The 18,910-nt window shown below is 41.1% G+C and overlaps 1 protein-coding gene across 3 annotated transcripts in view; it reads right to left on the reverse strand.

Annotated features, from left to right (window-relative positions):
* Positions 1-446: 446 nt before the first annotated feature.
* Positions 447-18,910, reverse strand: part of Ap1s3 (adaptor related protein complex 1 subunit sigma 3) — a 53,098-nt gene continuing 34,634 nt past the window's right edge. The window contains exons 2-6 of one of the 3 annotated variants that reach the window (XR_007834885.1): positions 14,983-15,161; positions 13,635-13,743; positions 5,112-5,249; positions 3,830-4,021; positions 447-620 (exon numbers count right to left, since the gene is read on the reverse strand). Coding sequence is in view for 1 of the 3 variants with exons in the window: in XM_051190547.1 (XP_051046504.1) it covers positions 585-620; positions 5,112-5,249; positions 13,635-13,743; positions 14,983-15,161 (462 nt within the window). In the remaining 2 variants the exon portion in view is untranslated. Of the gene's footprint in view, positions 621-3,829; positions 4,025-5,111; positions 5,250-13,634; positions 13,744-14,982; positions 15,162-18,910 lie in introns of all 3 variants that reach the window. The other 2 variants (XR_007834884.1, XM_051190547.1) reach the window with 2 other exon arrangements.

Here is an 18,910-nt window from a genome sequence, read left to right on the forward strand (position 1 = left end):
TCACTTAAGTTCTATCCCAATTTTGAAAAAAAAAATAAGTTGAATTCAAGACATTAAAGTCAGATACACTGTTTCTAACCTGGAATTATAGTAGTATTGAACATATTTAAAATGTCACATATGAAATCTTAACTACTAACATAAATTTGAATTTATGTACCTCTTAAAAACACTTAGGAAAGACGTTCATTATATAAAATATACTTTACATTCAAAATTGTGTGTTAGCACAAAGCAGTTTTCAGTCTACAGGTATAAGATCAAATGGCAACAAAAATCATTATATTGTATTTGAAGTTACCTTAAAAATACCACAAGGACTTAAAACACTACAAGCAACTAGTCAGTCTGTAGCAATTATTTCAAACAAATTAGAGCAGCAATGAGTACTCATACACAGTATAATACACATATGTAGTAACATAAATACATCATGCTAACTTTTAAGTTTTGCTAGCTAACATGGGATCCCTTTACATTTTTTTGGCATGGTGCCAGAAGCTGTGTGGAGACTGGAAGCAAAGAGTTGCTTATTTGTAGATTCACAACACGAAGCACTCAGAATCTTCAAGTAGACTGCACACTTAAAATGTGGGCTTGTTCATGTATTCTTCCATTGTCTGAAAGAGAACAATGACTTAGAACAATCTTCCCTGCAAACCGTATGTGTTGCAGATTACGATTTGTTTTTCATTCTGTTGGTTTATTTTTTTTTTTGCAATACTGAAAAAATGCAAAATCATATATAGACATAAATCTTTGCATTCTATACGTTTGAATATCATTTGTCTACATGCCCACATGGCTGTAAATATGTCACTTTCAGCCGAGAGAAGGCTAAGCTTGATCCGGAAGTGGATGTTTGAGATATTACAGCAACAACTGTGGAGACAGGAATGTTGATTTAAAGCATCTAAATGGGCTGAGAACCACATGCAGGCACATGTGCTATAAAAGCCCCAAGTATCCATGTGTAATATATGCATTGTTTTCAGAACTTAGGAGAACCTTTTCATTAAGACTACAGCCCAGTCAGAAGGAAAAACTATTCCACGATTCTGGAAGATTTCTGCCATGCCTTTTGGAAGAACATGTCTCCAAAGCATCCAGACGCTCTTTTAGTCATCAAGCTTGCTACTAAGCCCCCAAAATTGAGTTTTCTGTCTTTATCTGTTCTTTTTAAGTGTTTGATGACAGGTAGAATTCCACAGTGGTATTACAAACTCCCTCCTACTGAACAGATACATATTTATGAAAAATAATGACCCAGGTTACATCAGTAAGAGAGCTCTTGGGGGGGGCAGCAAGTTATCCTTAGGCAATATTTAAAGTCACTATGAGTCACTGTCAACTTACATAGCAATCAGCATTTAATTATGCACCCCAAAATGTGTACCACCATTCAACATCCTAGGAAAGACTGTCAGCATGGGCCAAAGGGATCAAAGGTATTGGCCAACAAGATTGTCCAGAACAGCTCAAACTGGGGGGGTCACATATGAGATATCATGCATATCAGATATTTACATTATAATTCATAACAGCAGCAAAAGTACAGTTATGAAGTAGCAACGGAATTTGGGGTCACCCTACACCAAAAACTGTATTAAAGGGATTAAAGAGCTGCAGCATTGGGAAGGTTGAAAACTTCTGCTCTAGAAGAAAACCAAATGAGAAGTCAGCTTTCTAACTCCTCCCCCTGTCTCTTTAGTTTAGTGTACCACTGCTGAAATGCTTGTCGGCCTCTTAACTGAGCACTAGTCCAAAGATGCTTATATCCAAGGACATATGCCCTGAATCTCCTCTTAAATATTCCATCCTTATCTTTTAACTTGACTGGGGAAACAACACTGGCCCACAGCCTATGTGGGTTTTGCAGTATTTATCCCCATTAAACAAATTAAGTCTAAAATTTACAGTAAGAGATGACAGCACATTATCAATATTGAAAAGGTGACAAAATAAAATCTAGAACAGCATATTCTGTTTGTTTGACTCTCGTGTGCTATATCTATAGTCTTTGCTTTTTTTTGCTCATTTGACTAAAATGAGTTGACTATATAGACACATTGCAGCCTTGAAGAAGCATGAGATGGTCAAGGATATAAAGTGAATGTTTCACAACCTCAAGGAGCCACATGGTTCTAGTTATCTGCCCTGTATTAGCATGGGGTGACTGTGGGGCTGCCCTACCTGCCCTCTCTGAGGCCTATCACTCCGAAGGCATAAAGAAGTGATTTCTTGAAATTGCCACTAAAAAGGGTTGGAACTGACTTTAAATGGTCTAAGTCCTAAATCTTTGTCTTCCCTTGCATTTACAAGAATCAGACTAGAGTTTTATCTTGGGACCCAACTGGAGGCGCTCACACCTTTGTAGTATGCATTCTCTACTAAGATACAGCCCCTTTCTACTGCACTGTGGTTTAAGATACAGCCCTTTTCTACTGCGCTGTGGTTTTAGTTTATGTTCTGAAGGTTAAAAGTACTGGGATGCACCAAGTATGCTCATGCATCCTCGTGTATGTGTGAGTTGGCCTCTGGCTTGATTCCTTCTGACCTTCCCTTCCTGCCAGGCTATTGTCTATGAAGATCATTCACTTATGGCTGCCCCCACTTGGTAACCTTGAGAACTACAACTTCTACTCTTTGGTCTCCATGCTTCTAACTTCACGACATCACCCCCATTGCTGTTACCCCCTCCCACAAGTCATCCCCAGTCCTTTAGACTTTCTGAATTATCAACATCTAAGCTGGTCACACTCAAATTAAGATCTGAGCATCTGGTACTTTGAGACTATGGATCCTCTTATCAAATGCATGGAAACAACTTGTGTTTTTCTCCCCTGGCCCAAGAAACTTTTATTAGGTGTAATTTTGGAGAAAGTCCAAAGAGCTATTTCATCCTTTTTAGTTGTTCTAAAAGTAGACAATGTTATAGGGGGCTTCCTCAGCTTCTAGTACCTACAAATATGTAAGAGCTGAAGGTCAGGAAATAAATGGGGCAATCCTCCTATATGCAATTTGAATATTTTCTCCTACACATCCTATACTTTCTGAAGCACACCAGACATGCAAAGTCAACTTCTCAACAAGCTCACTGACATCATTTCGGGGGCAGGGCGGAGGGGGGTTACCCGAGCCCATGAGGACATGAGCAACACTTTTTCTCATTTGGCAGGCCCTGGTTATTCAACAGGTGTCATTTAAAGAGAGTCACAGCCTTGCCTGCTCACTGGGGTACAAGGTTTAACACCGGGCATCTAATGATACCCATTCACACTGTCCACTCAGTCACCAGGAACAGGCACCAACCAATTAGTGCTTTACTGTGACAGGGCTCACTTCTTGAAATGCCTGATTTCAAGATTTAAAGGAAACTAGGAACACTGATTCACCAAAAGCTCTTAAAAGCCTGTTCCCTGCAGCTGGGGGGACTTGGAAATCACACAGGTGTGTCTTGGCTTTGATTCAGCATGCTGTAATTACTAAAGTGCCAAAGAGCCTGTGCAAAAGTCTGCCTCTCCTCTAAGAAGTTTCTGTCTTAAAAGACCAAGAGGAGAAACTTAGGAAAAGCCCCCACTTCCTACTCCCTGCTTCTCCATCCCAGAATATTTTGGTATACATACTTTTATGGAATTTCCAAGCACTGATGTCCTCAGTGCCTCATAAATTCCCCGTTTGTGACATTTGTAAAGAGTTAAGTGAGACTCAAAGAGGCTTAATGTGTTTCTTCAAGAGGATAACACCTCTAGCAATGAATGCATTGGCCTAACAGGCACACAGAGCTGCTCATGGAAACCCACCCTTGTCTTTCTTCATGTCCACTCACCTGAGGATGGAGTCCCTCCATGGGCAGAAGTAAGAAATCAGCTCAAAGTACTGCCAAGACAGTTGCTGGGAAATCATGCCTAATGTCTTATTAACTTAATCAGTCTCTTATTTCCAAATAGCAGGAAGAATGGCTTTAGTACCAATTTTAAATAGGTACTTTACAATTCTTGAAATCCTCTTGACTCTTGACCTGCTGTTATGAAAACAGGAAGATGGAAAGACCCACTGAGGCCAGGTGTGGTACATGCCTGTCATCCCAGCACTTGGGAAGTAAAGACAGGAGAATAGTGAGTTTAAAGCCAGCCTGGGTTGCATCCTAAGACTGTCCAAAAAGACGAACACACACACACAGACACACACACACACACACACACACAGAGCAGAGAGTGAGGGCAGCAGGGGGGGGGGGTAAAGAGAGGTAAGGAAGGAAGACCCACTGACAATCTGGGAGACCTGGAGAATCTAAGCACCCAGACACATGCTTAGTTTAGGATTGCTCAGAGCTACCTCATTTTAGAAGGTAAAGGTTAGAGAACACAGTGCTCTTTTTCAGTGTGCTTGAAGGAGTTAATGCAGGTTATATTTCCCTATTGTGTCTGATTCACATCTGGGATGCTTCTAAAAAAGAAAAGTCCCAGGATCTTATATGACGCCATCAGATTCAGGAGTAGCGCCAAGCACAGGTTTCAGGACCCATTTATACCTCAGCAATCCAGCCATGAGAGTTCCTGATTTATTCATGCAAACAAATGCACATAGACCTAAGGCCTTCCCAAGAGGTAGGAAACTTCAATTAAAATGACAAATGCCATCTTCGATAATATAGCTCTAATATTCCTAGCAAATGAAATAACTACGCATTGCTGTTCTCCCTTCCCAGGGCAGAGCAAATATTTTAATGAAAGTCTTTTTATACATCTCATAAAATTACATTTGCAAAGATTAGCACCAAGCACTTGATATCCCTCAGAGGTAGGATATTTTCAAACCTCAAAGCTCAGCCAAACAGAACAGGCAAAGACTCGGGTCTGAACTGCAAGGGTCCAATGCGCTATTTCATATTTCTTAACTATGAAAATGAGCAGGACATTTCACCTCTTGAACATGCTAACACCTAGTTAGAAATGCTGGAAGAATTGAATAAGCGAATACATGTAAATTGTTTAAAGTAGAAGCTATGCCCAGCACAGCCTGTAGGTGCAGTATTCAGAGTAGTAGCTATATTATAGTTAGTGCTAGAATCAACATCATCTTCCCCATGCATAGGAAACCATACTGACCTCCTGTAACATATCAGAGTCTTCAATGGCTTTGACTGCTGTTTTCTTGGATGTTTCCTGAATTTCTCCACCTATTATAAATTCATCCAGGATAAAATACGCCTTTTCAAAATTAAAGATAATATCCAGCTCACAGACCTGGTAAGGAAAAAAAAAAAAACAATAAATGTTTTGATAACTTTGGAGTAGAAGCAGGAAAGCATCTGCCACTGTCTGCAGTTTTTGCCACATTGTCATTCAAGTGGTAGCCAAACATAATATACCACATGGCATTTTAAGAACAGAAAGGTAGAAGGAGAAGGTAAAAAACCAAATCCTATTGAAGCAGAGCATGTCTTTAGATAATACGGTCTGTGGTGGTTTGAAAGAGAAATGCCCCCATAGGCTCAAGTATTTGAACACTTGGTCACCTGCTGGTGGTGCCTGAGGAGATTGTAGATCCTTCAGCCTTGATAAAAGGAGGTGTGGGGGGCAGACTTTGAGGGTTGATAGATTCACCCCTCTTCCAGTTCACACTCTTCTACATCTCTTCTTCCTGTGTGTGGCTGAGCTGTGACTTCCCTGTTCCTATCATCTGCTAGCCTACTTGTCCTGGCATTATGGACCCCTCCTTTGGATCTGTAAGCCGAATAAGCTCACCTCGATAAGTTGATTTTGGTCATAGTATTTAATCACCACCATGGGAAAATCACTAATATGTTTTGGATTGTAACAGAACATATGAGTCTCCAAGGGGGAATGGGGCTTCTAGGCACCTCTGTCCTCAGGCACAAGCAGAAGCTGGGTCCCTGTTGCTTTTGGAAGTAGAAGAACAGAGCCTCAATTCTCCTGCAGTCAGGTTTAAAGATCTTGGCTATTAGGCCAGTGAGTTGCAAATTTTTGAGCATATCAGAGTCTCCTGTTAAACCTTCTGAAAATTCTTCCTGTGGGCCAAGCCTCTGGACCTCTGGGTCAGTAGGTCTGGGTCCAGTCGGAACACCTGTACTGCTAGCAGACTCCCACGTGACACTGAGGGCTCTAGTGAAAGGAACAGCACATTACCTGGGGTCAAAGATGAACAGAGAGACTGACCGGTCTCAGTATGGAAACGAAGCAAGTGGCAAAGCTATCCCCATAATCTAAATGCTTCAACCCTGGAGTGCTGTTTTTGCTGGCTTCCTCAGAGCTTACTCCACAGCTCACTGAAAATTGACTCCTTTTGCATCCAGACCCTATTTGCCCAAATGAAGTTGCTTTCTTTAAGCCATCCAGCTAGAACTCCCCCATCCTCTCTCAAGCTCACCTCAGTAACAACCCTTGTCATTCTGTCATTCTGGTTTTGTTTTGTTATTTGTTTGTTTGTTTGTTTGTTTGTTTTGGAAATTTCTTCTCCCTTGACACCATTTCATGACTGTGGGCCTCCTGTGACTGATGATTCCTTCTTAGACCTTGTGGATGACTTTGTTCTACTCCTCCCCACTAACTTGTATTTGGGCGGTGAGTACCAACAGAGCTGGCCAAAAAGCTCAAGGGATAAAAGTACTTGCTGCCAAGCCCTGGAACTGGAGTTCGATCACCAAGACCCATAGGGTAGAAGGAGAGAACCTAGTCCCACAGGCTGTTCTCTGACCTCTACATATGTGCCCTAGCAAACATGCAACCCTCCAGCAAAATAAATGAATATATATACATATATATTCATTTATTTTTGGATTTATTTTTGAAATTATATATATATATATATATATATATATATATATATAATTTCAAAAGATGCTTTTTTGAAGAAGTGTTTACAGAACTGCTAATGTGCCCATCACATGTGGCTTTCATAGGGGGCATTCATATTCTCAAATGATGACATTCTTCAGCATGGCTCCTTCTCTTTGCAATACACATTGTCTTCTAGACAACCTCACTGGCTCTCTCAGGGAGAGCTCCTTTCTCTCATTCACCCACCCATTGGTTCTGCCCTCTCTCTGGTCACCAACCCCTATTGGCCCTAACATCTAGAGAGAACACTTCTCATCCCTCCACTTCATAGCTGCTCTAGCCCGCAAATGGTGCAGCAAGCCAGACCAATCCCCATTTGCTCCATCTTTTCACCCGCTGACTACACATGTCTGTCTACTTGGGCATTCTTATTTCCACATCACTATGTCCCAAACTGACCTCAAACATATTCATTTTTTAATGATTTATTTATTTTTATTTTATATGCACTGGTGTTTTGTCTGTGAGGGCATCAGATGTTGGAGTTACAGACAGTTGTTAGCTGCCATGTGGATGATGGGAACTGAACCCAAGCCCTCTGGAAAAGCAGTCGTGCTCTTAACCGTGATCTCAAACATATTTTTTCATTTTTTAGCCCCTATTTTGCTTAGTAGCTTCTTTCATATATTTTACCTAATTCATATGAGAGTTCACTCATTCCCCCCACCACCCCAACTCATTAGCTTTGTACTGTCTAGTTTTATGTTAACTAGACACAGTCATCAGAGAAAACGGATACTCAATTGAGAAAATTCCTTCATAAGACTGGGCTAAATGCATTGGGCTTTAGGGCATTTCCTTAATTAGTGATTGATGGGGAAAGGCCCAGCCCATTATGGGTGGTACCATACCTAGGGTGGTGATCCTATGTTCTATAAGAAAGTAGAAACGTAAGTAGAAAGTAGACTGAGCAAGCCATGAGAAGCTCCCCTCCAACACTCCTGTCTCCAGGTCCCTGCTCTGTTTGAGTTCCTCCCTGACTCCCTTTAATGATGAACTGTGATGTGGAAGCATAAGCTGAATAAACCCTTTGCCTCACCATTTTTTTTTTTTTTTTTTGGTCATGATGTCTCAGCACAGCAATAGTAATCCTAATTAAGATACCTCTTTTTCCCTTGGTCCTGATCTGTTGCCTTGGTTACAAGTTCTATTGATTCTACCATCTAAATAGAGCACTAGTCTCCCATCCCTCCACTTCACAGATGCTCGGGCCTATAATCCCTCCCATTGGGTCTACAGCAATGATTCTTAGGTAATCTGTTTGCCCATTCAAGACCATAGTCAGCCACACTTTGCTAAGATGCTATTCTCGTTCCTCTTTGTGTAAGGTCTAGGTTTCAAGATAGATTTTAATTCCCTAGTGTGACAGGATTTCACCACCCAACCCTAACCCCCACAACACATCTCTGCTTTCCTGTGCTTGCCTTTTACACCTGCCGCAGTCACACAAGCCTCCAGCTCACTAGGTTCTTTCATGCTCTTACCCTGGCACATGCCAGCAAGAATTGAACAGCTTCTCCAAATCCCTTCCTTTTGTTCTGCTACTGACAATAGAATTCTCAGTTCATAAAGAATTCTTGAAAATCCCCACCTAACATAAGCACAATATAAAAACAAATAAAAAGGCCAGGTACAAGGTGCATATACTATTAATCCCAGTACTCAGAAGGGAGAGGCAGGTGGATATCTGTGAGTTTGAGGCCAGCCTATTCTACATAATGAGTTCTAGGATAGCCAGAGCTCAAAAAAAAAAAAAAAAAAAAAAAAAAAAAAAAAAAAAACCAAACAAACAACAAAATAATAAACAATTCATAGATAAAGCAAGAAAGTTCTAGGAAAGCCTCTAAATGTATGAACCTTGGTTTTTGGCTTCTAGAGTTCCATTCCTGGCTAATTGTTCTTGTTAACTGAAGTGTGTCAACCCAGGACGTGGTTTTTGTGCTTAAAATCTCAGCCTGAGAAAGGCTTGGTGCCACACTGGGATCCCAAAAACCCAGTATGGTCACAAGCCAGCTAACAAAGACTGACTATCAGCAGTCTTCTCTGGTGGATACCAACAACACTGACAACCTGGACTCCATGCAGAACCCATGTAAAGAAAGATAAAAGGAACTCCAAAAAAAATGCTACACACACATACACACACACACACACACACATACACACACACACACACACACACACACACGCCTACATAATAATAATAATATAATGCCTAACAACAAATAGTTATATTTTTAATTTCTGGACTCAACAGTTCCATAAGGGGTTTAGCCCCATGATATACTAATAAGATATAAGCAGCAATCATTATAGGCCTCATTTATAAGAACAATTAGGAACAATATGAAGTCCACTCATAGGAAACTGTTGAAACAATGTATGTACATCTCTATGATAGCATAGGATTTCTATCTACAATTTGGAAAGAATAGGGTAGTTTTACATGGAAGGATGTGGGAAAAATCTCTAACAGGCTTGTAAGGAGAATAGTAAGGTTATAGAAGAATATGCATACTACAATCCATTTGTTTAAGCTCAAAAGACTATGTGTATAGAAGGGTATGAAAAATTTATATTTGTAATTTTGAACAATAAATCTAAAAAGAAAAAAATTAGACATCCATGCACAAGAAAGAAAGGACCAGAAGAACCAGTTACCAGAGGTCAGGAGAGGTAAAAATCAGGAGCAAAGAGCAAAGAGACCTCAGCATTCAAGGCTGGTATAGACTAGAAATCCAAGACAGACAGGAGCCTCATTAGGACAAAGCATCAACGGAGTCCTATGAGTAGACCTCACAAACATCCCTACAAATTCACTAAGAATTTTTTGTGGCCTCTTCTGAGCAGTCAACTGTCCCCAGACCCCAGGGCTCTTTCAACAGGCCTGAGGCAATGACTTTCCTGCATCTAGTTTCAGGGAGTAAGGTAAGGGGGCATGCAGAATCAGATACATACAACTATGGAGAATGTTGTGAGTGAGCAAGTACTTCACACATAACAACTCCAAAGTACTACCCTACAGTCCACCTCCATCTAAACATAAGAAGGGGTGGCAACCTGTAGAACTGGGAAGATTCCAGTTCTTTCTGCTATTCCTTTAATTCCCAGCATACGAGAACTACGCTTTTGATGCTCAGAGACCATAGAGTTATATATTGCAGCATCTTCCTTCACAGTCCATGCAATAAACAAACCTTAATCTGACCTGCCCACAGGTATGTAGATTCTGGCACACAGCTTATAAACAGCAGAAAAATGACCATTTCATGTCATCTTCCATTTCCTCATTGTTTGTGTGTTCTATAGTGTGTTTCACAGCTCTTCTCTTACAGCGAATACATACTACTGCGATAATGTTTCTGACATTTCAGCAACTAAATCCCTTCGAATGGAGTCTAAGAAGCATCTGCCCTGGACCTCTGTTTTAAAGTAAATACAAGAAGTTTCAGGTTACACCAAGGAAATGTTTCAGATAATAAGAACGACTACAGAGCTACATGAAAAACAATATAAAAGTAGCAACCAATTGTTTATACATGTTTGCTACCTGTATTTGACCCTCACAGACACCCATGAATTTAGCAAAGAAAATATTTTTACTACCTTTTTAGTGTTGTATTCTCATCAGTAAAATGGAGAGAGATGGTGGGTCTGAGATCTTGGGTCTGGTCACCATGTGAGCAGACTCCAGGATCAAGACATTTAATGTTCCTCCTCTTACAACAGAAAAATTCCCTCGGTCAAATGCAAAAGTTTCCTGGAACAGCAGCATTCACACACTCAGAATGCATCAATCAAAATCCATGCTGCAATGTAGAATGGAAACACAGCAGCTGTCTAAATCCCTTATCTTCTAAGAGACCCCAAAGCACTGCTTCTCAGTATCTGTAAATTGGGGTTAATGCTACTTACTGAAGATTGAAAGATTAACTACACAATCCTTGATAATCTCCTTAGAATTGAAAAGTACGGTGAGATGCAGCACTCAAATTAGTAACCAGAGATTTTGAATTTTTAAAAAAATCTGTCTTCAAAATACAGTATTTTCAAGCTATAAGTTTCCCCTTGAAGAATCAAAGGGCAGAATTCAAAGAAATCTTTGGTATTAGCATGAGAGGAAGGGAAACCTGAAAAGAAATCTTATTCCTGAGATGATATCACTGAGGATCAGCCCAGAAGCCTTTGGTCATCACTGTTAATTAGTAAGAATGAACACCTACTGGGCCTGGTGCCCTGAAGTGCTCTTAGTTTAATGAGAGATTCATTGAACATTTTAGTGAATTAAAATTTTGATTTATGACAGAGATAGGGCTTCTAGAAGTATACCAGAATTGGATGGATAACTAATGCTTGAGAGGCAGGAAATTACTCTGATCCTCTTTAAGCTTTCCCTGGACCTAGATCCTGGCGGAGGTCATTCAAATTCTCGTAAGAAGTGATGTGCTCCGAAAATACCTGGTTGAGTTTCAGTTAGGCACTGACAGAGAGACCAAAATTCAGCCTCAAGTCACATGATCAAATTTGGTTTATTTCACGCAAACAGAGCAAGTCAAACCAGAGTTCAGAAATGAGGAAGAGAAAACGGGTTATAGGAAAGCTCAGACTTCAAGAAACTCCTCCAGGCCCTTGCAAAAGGCCACATGTGTAGCTCATCTTAAAGGAAAGCACCAAAAATATCAAAATTCATTAGAATAAAAGGAAACATGAAGTTAAATATTCCTGTGTTTCAAAGCATGCTAATTTATATGTATGACTTAGAAAAAGTAAACTGAGTGAGGTGGCAAGAGAAAGAGAACATGGCGTCACTTCCATATTATTCCTAAATATTGACAATAACTGAAATCTCCCAAGCAACGCATGTGTTAGCTCTCATAACAGCATTTACTAGGAAAGGAAGAGGGAAAATAGGGGAGAAAGTTCATTTAGAAACCCGTCCGATACTGGTTATTGTGGTGAAGCCTGTTGAAAGAAAGAAAGAAAGAGAGAGAGAGGCAAGGAGGGAGGGAAGGAGACAGGGAGGGAGGGAGGGAGGGAGGGAGGGAGGGAGGGAGGGGAGAAGGAAGGAAGAAAGAAAGAAAGGAAAAAGAAAATAAGAAAAGGGAGGAAGCAGGTAAGACCCAACCCAACCAATGATGAAAATGTCACCTGTTCAGTTTCAGAGAAAGAATGATAAAAATTGTTCTGAAGGCAAATTCTCCCAACATCACTTGATAAACATCCGCGGACCAAGGGAATGAGCAAAGAACACTACTGGAGGGGCTGTTTCCACATCTGGTAGTTTTCTTTCCTACAGCTGTGCATTTTATTGGTGTCTCCAGAACATTTGCTAAAATCTGACCCAGAGTTATTTATAGCAGTGGGGGAGTAGGGGTGAGGGAGGTCAAAGGTCTTGACCTCAGGGAAGGGCCAGGTTTGCGCTTGGGTAACTTTTGCACCAGGTGGGATGCTCAGAGCTGTTGTGTAACCTGGAATGCTGATGATGACAGGTGCACAGAGGCATGAACTCAGCAAGGGTGGGGGAGTGGCCTGTTGTCACCCTTTGGAAGCTAAATTATAGCCTAGGGGGTGTGGAGTTTTTCATGAGGGATGAGAAAAGTGATAAGTGATGGGAACTAATGCTGTGCTTAAAAAAGATGCTCACCAGCAGGCCAAGCAGAAAAGCAGAAAAGAGCTTAGAGACAGAAATGGCCAAGTAAGAAGCTGAGAGTAAAATCCTAAGTAAATACACTGCACTAGTGAGATGGAAATGGGGGAGATGAGTTTTTAAGTTGAAATGGAAGAGTCAGGTTCTAGTAAGAGGCAAAGAAAGGCAAAAGAACCCTGTCATTTTCGCTGAAGGGCTCAGTGACATAGCAAACTCCATCCACCAGAAAGAGTAGGTTTGCCAAAGTCAGGCATAGCCCTTAGTCCTAAGCTCAGCGAAGATCAAGACCTTCACCAGGTGAGGAAAACAGAAATCAGCTGGCAGTAGAGTCTGAGAGAAGGAATGCAGACACGCTAGGCAGGTGGGAAGAGAGGCACAGCCTTTGGAGGAAGAGGAGGGAGAGCTCAGGGGAAGAAGAAAACCGAGGCGGGATCTCCAGATACACAGGACAAGACCCAGCGGAAAGCGGAGAGCAACGTCAGGGCAAAAGGGGAGACATGTAAAGGATGATAAGGATCCAGTGCTGAAGAGAGGGCAAAGCAGGTCAGGCTTGGGAAATGTCAGTGGTGCAGGGCAGCCTGGAGGGCTCAGTGGGAACTGTACAGCCTCCTCGGAGTCGTTAAGATGGGGCCCTGCTGCAAGCTGGCGCAGAGTGAATGGGCTCTGGAAATGGGAGCAGCTGTGAGAGATGGCTGCATCTGTTATTTACATAAATGCAAATGAGATCTCGGAATATCAATGTGAAGTGAAAGGACTGGGGAACTTCTGTTTGTTTGGATTGGTGGTTGTTGTTTTTTCCCATGTGTACTGAAAATATTGTAACTTTAAACAATGCCAAAGAAGGAACAAAATGTCAAAACAGAAAAGGAATGGTAAAGCCAGTGAGGAATAAGGGATGGAGATCACCCACAATTAAGTTCAGGCTCCCTCAAACAAGGCAATCTGAAGGTAAAGATTTGTTGTTTACTAAGAAATACAGGTAGGGAGGAATCCTGTAATCCTGAACCAAAGTGGGCCAGCACCATCCTTGGTTCAATGCAATTGAGAAAGAGAATAGGAACACAAGAGATGAGCAGAAGCAAGAACCAAGATAGATGACTCTAAAGGGCCAGAAGGACACTTACATTTCCAAAGTATTTGTCCAGTAACTCCACATAACGATGTACAATCTCTAGTGTCAAGAGCTCATTGTCTTGATTTTCTATTGCACAGCAAAAATATAAACTAGCATACCTTGGAAAGAAAAAATAAGGAAAAACAAAATTGAATGAGACAATCAACAAACTTAGGTGGGTTTTCCCAATGGGTGTGCGGGCCTCCTACTCTCCAGAGAGAGTCTTCCCCATACGAGGATGAAATCACTGTTCATGGCACACTGTACACTCCTCAAATATAAACCAGGACATATAAAAACACTGCAGTGGTTAGTGATTTTGGTTAATCATGAAAGGCTCTCAACAGAACTTTACCTTGAAGAGCTACACTCACAGGGATGGTATCCTTTGGCCCATGGTAAGCAGGGTGTTTGTTCTAGCCTCTCTCCAGTTTGTAAATTGTTGTAGGCTGGCATAGCATGGATTGTCATTGGAAGCCCGGAAGCTGCTTTGCCAAAGCATTTCCTAGTAGTGGACTCCATTAACTATCAGAGCGTACATGTCACCTCTCTTTTCCCTTTAGGTTTTACAAACATTCTCTTTGTATTTCCAGTGTGAATTTTCCCTTTTGGAAACTGTAGTTTGATAGAGGACATTGGGTCAGGCTGGCTATGTTCAGGTCCTAACTTAGGCAACTGCTATCTGAGTCTTCAGTGAAAACCTTCCTTTACCTCTCAAGCCTCAGATCGCTCATTTATAAATTAAGATTCTTCACTAGTGTGGTCTTGCCACTTCAAACAGGTGCATCAAAAGAAATATAGGCTTTAAAGGAAGAAAGTTCTGGACTTGAGTCTTGGCTCTACTGATTACCATTCAACTACTGTGGCTGGGAAGTAATTAAACTGTGTGTCCTCAATTCACCCATCTGCAAATATGGACAACTGTAATATGAGCAATCCATTCTCGTTCCTTTACCACATTCACTTGTGCTTCCCCATAGCATTTGTTGATATATGTTGATTACTTAATAAATAAATATGCTTCTTATAAACATGAACATAATCTTTCTCATTCACTTGCTGCTGTAAATACAGGCTTGAAATGATGCTGGGTAGTAACCAGTGCTCACAAAATGTCACTGAGCATGTGTGTGCAAATTCAGCGTACAGCTTAAGTATTTAGAATCTGTCCTAACATGTGGAAGCTGTTTTAATCAATGGGGGAATCTTTATGAGCTCTCTCACTGTTGCAAATATTTAGACTCTCCTCATCAAAGCTTTTGGAAAGCATTGAGATTGGCATGGCAATTTAAAATAGTCAGAAAGAAAACGAGTCAAAGCCACAAAGAGAAGGTTGGTTCTCGTGAAGTTACTCACACCTTTTATACACAAGTTTGAGCTCTTTCCAGTCGATGAAGCTGCTTGTCCTGTGCCCACGGGAGAGCACGGTCTGGATAATCTCTCTGGTGATCTTCTTCCTCTCTTTGTCAGGGAGCGTGGTGTACCATTTCTGCAGCCGTAGTTTCCCTTGTCGACTGAAGAGCAAGATGAAATGTATCTAGAATAAAAATGCACAGAGAAGGCCATGGTTTGGTTAGCCAAGTCACTCACTGCTCAGGTCAGGGTGTTCGGGACTGGGTAGAGTCAAGAATGTATACTGAGGAGATATTTACCAGCCTGAGAATGATCCCATCTGTTAAGTTACATCTACCCAGCAGAGGAGCCAAATGTGGAAGAACATTACACACACACACACACACACACACACACACACACTACACACCACACACACCAGACACCACACACACACTACATACCACACGCACACTACACACCACACACACCACATACCACACACACACTACACACCACACACACCACATACCACACACACACCACATACCACACACACACTACACACCACACACACACACACACACACACACACACACACACACACACACACCTTACTTCACTTTCAGGAGAACATAAGGAAAAGGATTTAACTCCTTTGAAGGGTTGCAAATTCATTAAGACACAAAACATATCAAAGGAAGTAGTGGGACTCTTTGAAGCAAATTCCTCCTGACAAGCAAAACAAACAAGAACAATGTTTTGACCACCCAGTGGAAGGATTTACGTTAGTTACAGCCTTCCATGCTCCACATCACAACTATAAAAACACAGGAATGGAGAGGACAGCGGAAGGGGGAGGTGGTGTAGTTATATTTTAATTTCAACTTTTTTAATGTTAGAAGAATGAAAGACAATAAAGAGAAAGCAAGGGGAAAGAAGAGTAAACAGCAAGAGGACAAATCTAAGTGGACGCTTTGATTGCTGTGCAGGGCTCCTTAGCTGACCCCAGGTATTACCTATCCATCACCAATCTATTACCTATCTATCACCTATCTACTACCTATCTCAGGCCTCCTCAGCATGGTAGATGGGTAACAGTTTACCGAATGTGTTAGCCAAGGAAGTTACCAGGAGGTGTTAGCAATGCTGCTACCGCTAAGTAACTTGATTTTGTTTACAAATCAGTTTTACTATGTGTATTCAAAATGAAGTTTCATATTTTAGTGAACTTTAAGAGCTTTAAGTGAGAGTTGACAGTCTAAACCCAGTACCTTAGGACGTGTTTACAAAGACAGTCAAGTGGCCACTCTATTTTACAAAAGGCCACATTTCTCATCCCATCACATTAGAAGACTTAAAGTCTTATGTTTACTTATGTCTATGATTTATTTGTTGGGTTTTTATTGATTGAAAACTAATAGAAAACTTGGAGCTGGAGCGAAGGGCGAGTGACTAAGAGCACTTGTTGCTCTTGCAGAGGACCCTGGTTTGGACTCCAAGCACCCCATGGCTGCATCCATCACTCTGCTTCCAGAGATCCGGTGCCCTCTTCTGAACTCTGAGGGCTCCAGACACTCAGCCAGGTGGTGCACATATATACATGCAGGCAAAACACATCTACGTGTGAAATAAAATCAATATATCTAAAAATAAAGTATCAAGAAGATGCATTGTTTCACTTAATTGTTTTGTGAGTGAAACAATATATGCTGTAAACCAAGGATAACTACTGTGTAACAAAAGACCAAAGCAAAACAAAACAAAAAGCCAAATCATCCTTTTTATTTAAAGTGATTTCTCTCTTACTGCCATGGCACAGACCCTAACAGCTTGGTAAGTGGTTATATCTGAGGTGAAGTGATACCAGGATCTTCTCTTGGAATGTCCTCTAGCTTACAGAATTCGGAGGCTTCTTTTTGTAATATTTTCTTGTTATTAATATGTATGTGTATATGCTTCATTCTCTCTGTCTTGCTGTCTCTGTCTTTCTGTCTTTGTCTGTCTGTTCAAATGAAACAATGGAATCCGTTCAAGTACACTCAATAGCTGCTATGCATAAGTCAAGGTTAGAAGACTCAGTCCTGGCAAGTTATGCTGGGAAACCAGTTACCTCCTCGGATGTAACCTCAGAGGTTGGGCAAGCTATCCGCATGAACTTCAGTGATTTCACAAGCTTATTGACTCCCACAATTAATTTTTATCTAATTTATTGGTGCAGTCATTCAGGGCACATTTGACTAATTCATTTCAAGAGGTTAATCAAATACAGTTTTGTATTAGCATTATCTTGAGCACAAAAAAAAAAAAAAAAAAAAAAAAGACAAATGAAAAGGTTTCTTTTTTCAGTATTTGTAGAGTCAACTTGGACTTGATGCCCAAAACAAACTTCATGTGACTTCAGAAAGCAATGCCTAACACTCTGCCACCAGCACCACAGATAATGTCACTGCAAAGAAAAAGGAGAAATAGTAACACCCACTCTATATAAAATCCAATAAAGTGTGTCAAGCAGGGTTATGGTTTTATTATACTTTTGACCCAAATACTCAGGAGGGGCCACTTTATTGGGTCTAGTTTGGGCACAGATGGTCTCTTGGATACAAAGATGTACTGTCAGATGAATCCAGTATTCCTTGTCTTCAGCAGCCACTAGAGTAAGACTTGACCTGGGAAAACCCAGAGCTTAGATAGGGTGTTTTCTTGCTATAGATCACCGTCAAGGGAGGAAACACCACCAGACCTCTGAGGGAAACACGAAGCAGATTAGCAGCAACCCATCTGCTCTAATATTTTGAACCACTGTTGGCATTTTACTTCTTGCTCATTATGTACAGAAAAGGCTTCTAATAGCAATGGTTCCTCATGTTTGCAAAGTTACCAGCTCTTAACCTCAATTCATGAAATGGACCCATGACCAGCTTACAAGATAAAGAGACAACCAGGGACCTTCCCCTGTACCCAGTACCTCTGCAGCCTGAGCACCACGTTCTCAGGATGTGAGCCACAAATATAAATGCTCAGAACATGTTCCTCTGCTAACTTTACAGCAACTCTGCAAAGTGCCAGCCCATATCAGCCTACCCATCTTTATCTTTCTTCTATTGGAGGTGCCAGTACCTCTGAGAAAAATCACAAAGGACTTCCCACTCTGGTACTACTCTGACTGTCTGATAATTCATGAGTCCCCAATGGAGCTTGGAAATTTTCCAGATACTTCTTAATATAAAGAACTCCCAAACATTTTCTATATCAGTTATTCTAACTCCTCACCATGTCCCTCATAGTCCTTGGATCTATCCTCACTCCTTAAACCTGGAGAGGAGATTCAGGCCAATCTGAGGACTCCCTAGCCTCTTCCGACATCCTCACACTCACCCCTAACACAGCATGTTTCCTTCATTGTTGAGGAATACAACATTTCCCTTAGTCCTTGATTTGTAACCCTTTCTTACTTCCTAGGAAGTGTGCTTCATCCCTTTTACATTTCCCATCTACACCACATCTCCTAGAACTCTGTACCTGCAGATGCTGGGTAAATAAAGTTTCTCTGTCCTTAGAAACACAGTGGCCACCTGTAACAACCTATGACCTTCAGCAGAGTCAGGAACCCAGTGGGTCTACTTTTAAAATGTGCCTGGAAATGGAAGTAAACATAGCCTGGTATGATGGATGCCTGTAATCTCAGCTCCAAAGAAGCAGACACAGGAGGAACAAGAGCTTCAGGTTAGCCTGGACCATACAGTGAGAATCCGTCTCCAAAACAAGCACAAAGTCAACAAAAATGGAGATAAATGTTCAGAAGTAGATATCCATTGTACTAACACTAAAAATTGGAAAATGCCTTCTTACTAGCTAAAAATAGATAAGGTCTTGGGTGACACTTGTTAACCAATTTCAATAAAATAATAATTCTGATGATAAACTACAAAACCATGCAGTTGGATATGTAAC

Source organism: Phodopus roborovskii, unplaced genomic scaffold (genome assembly GCF_943737965.1).
Source record: "Phodopus roborovskii unplaced genomic scaffold, PHOROB, whole genome shotgun sequence".
NCBI classification, from domain to species: Eukaryota; Metazoa; Chordata; class Mammalia; order Rodentia; family Cricetidae; genus Phodopus; species Phodopus roborovskii.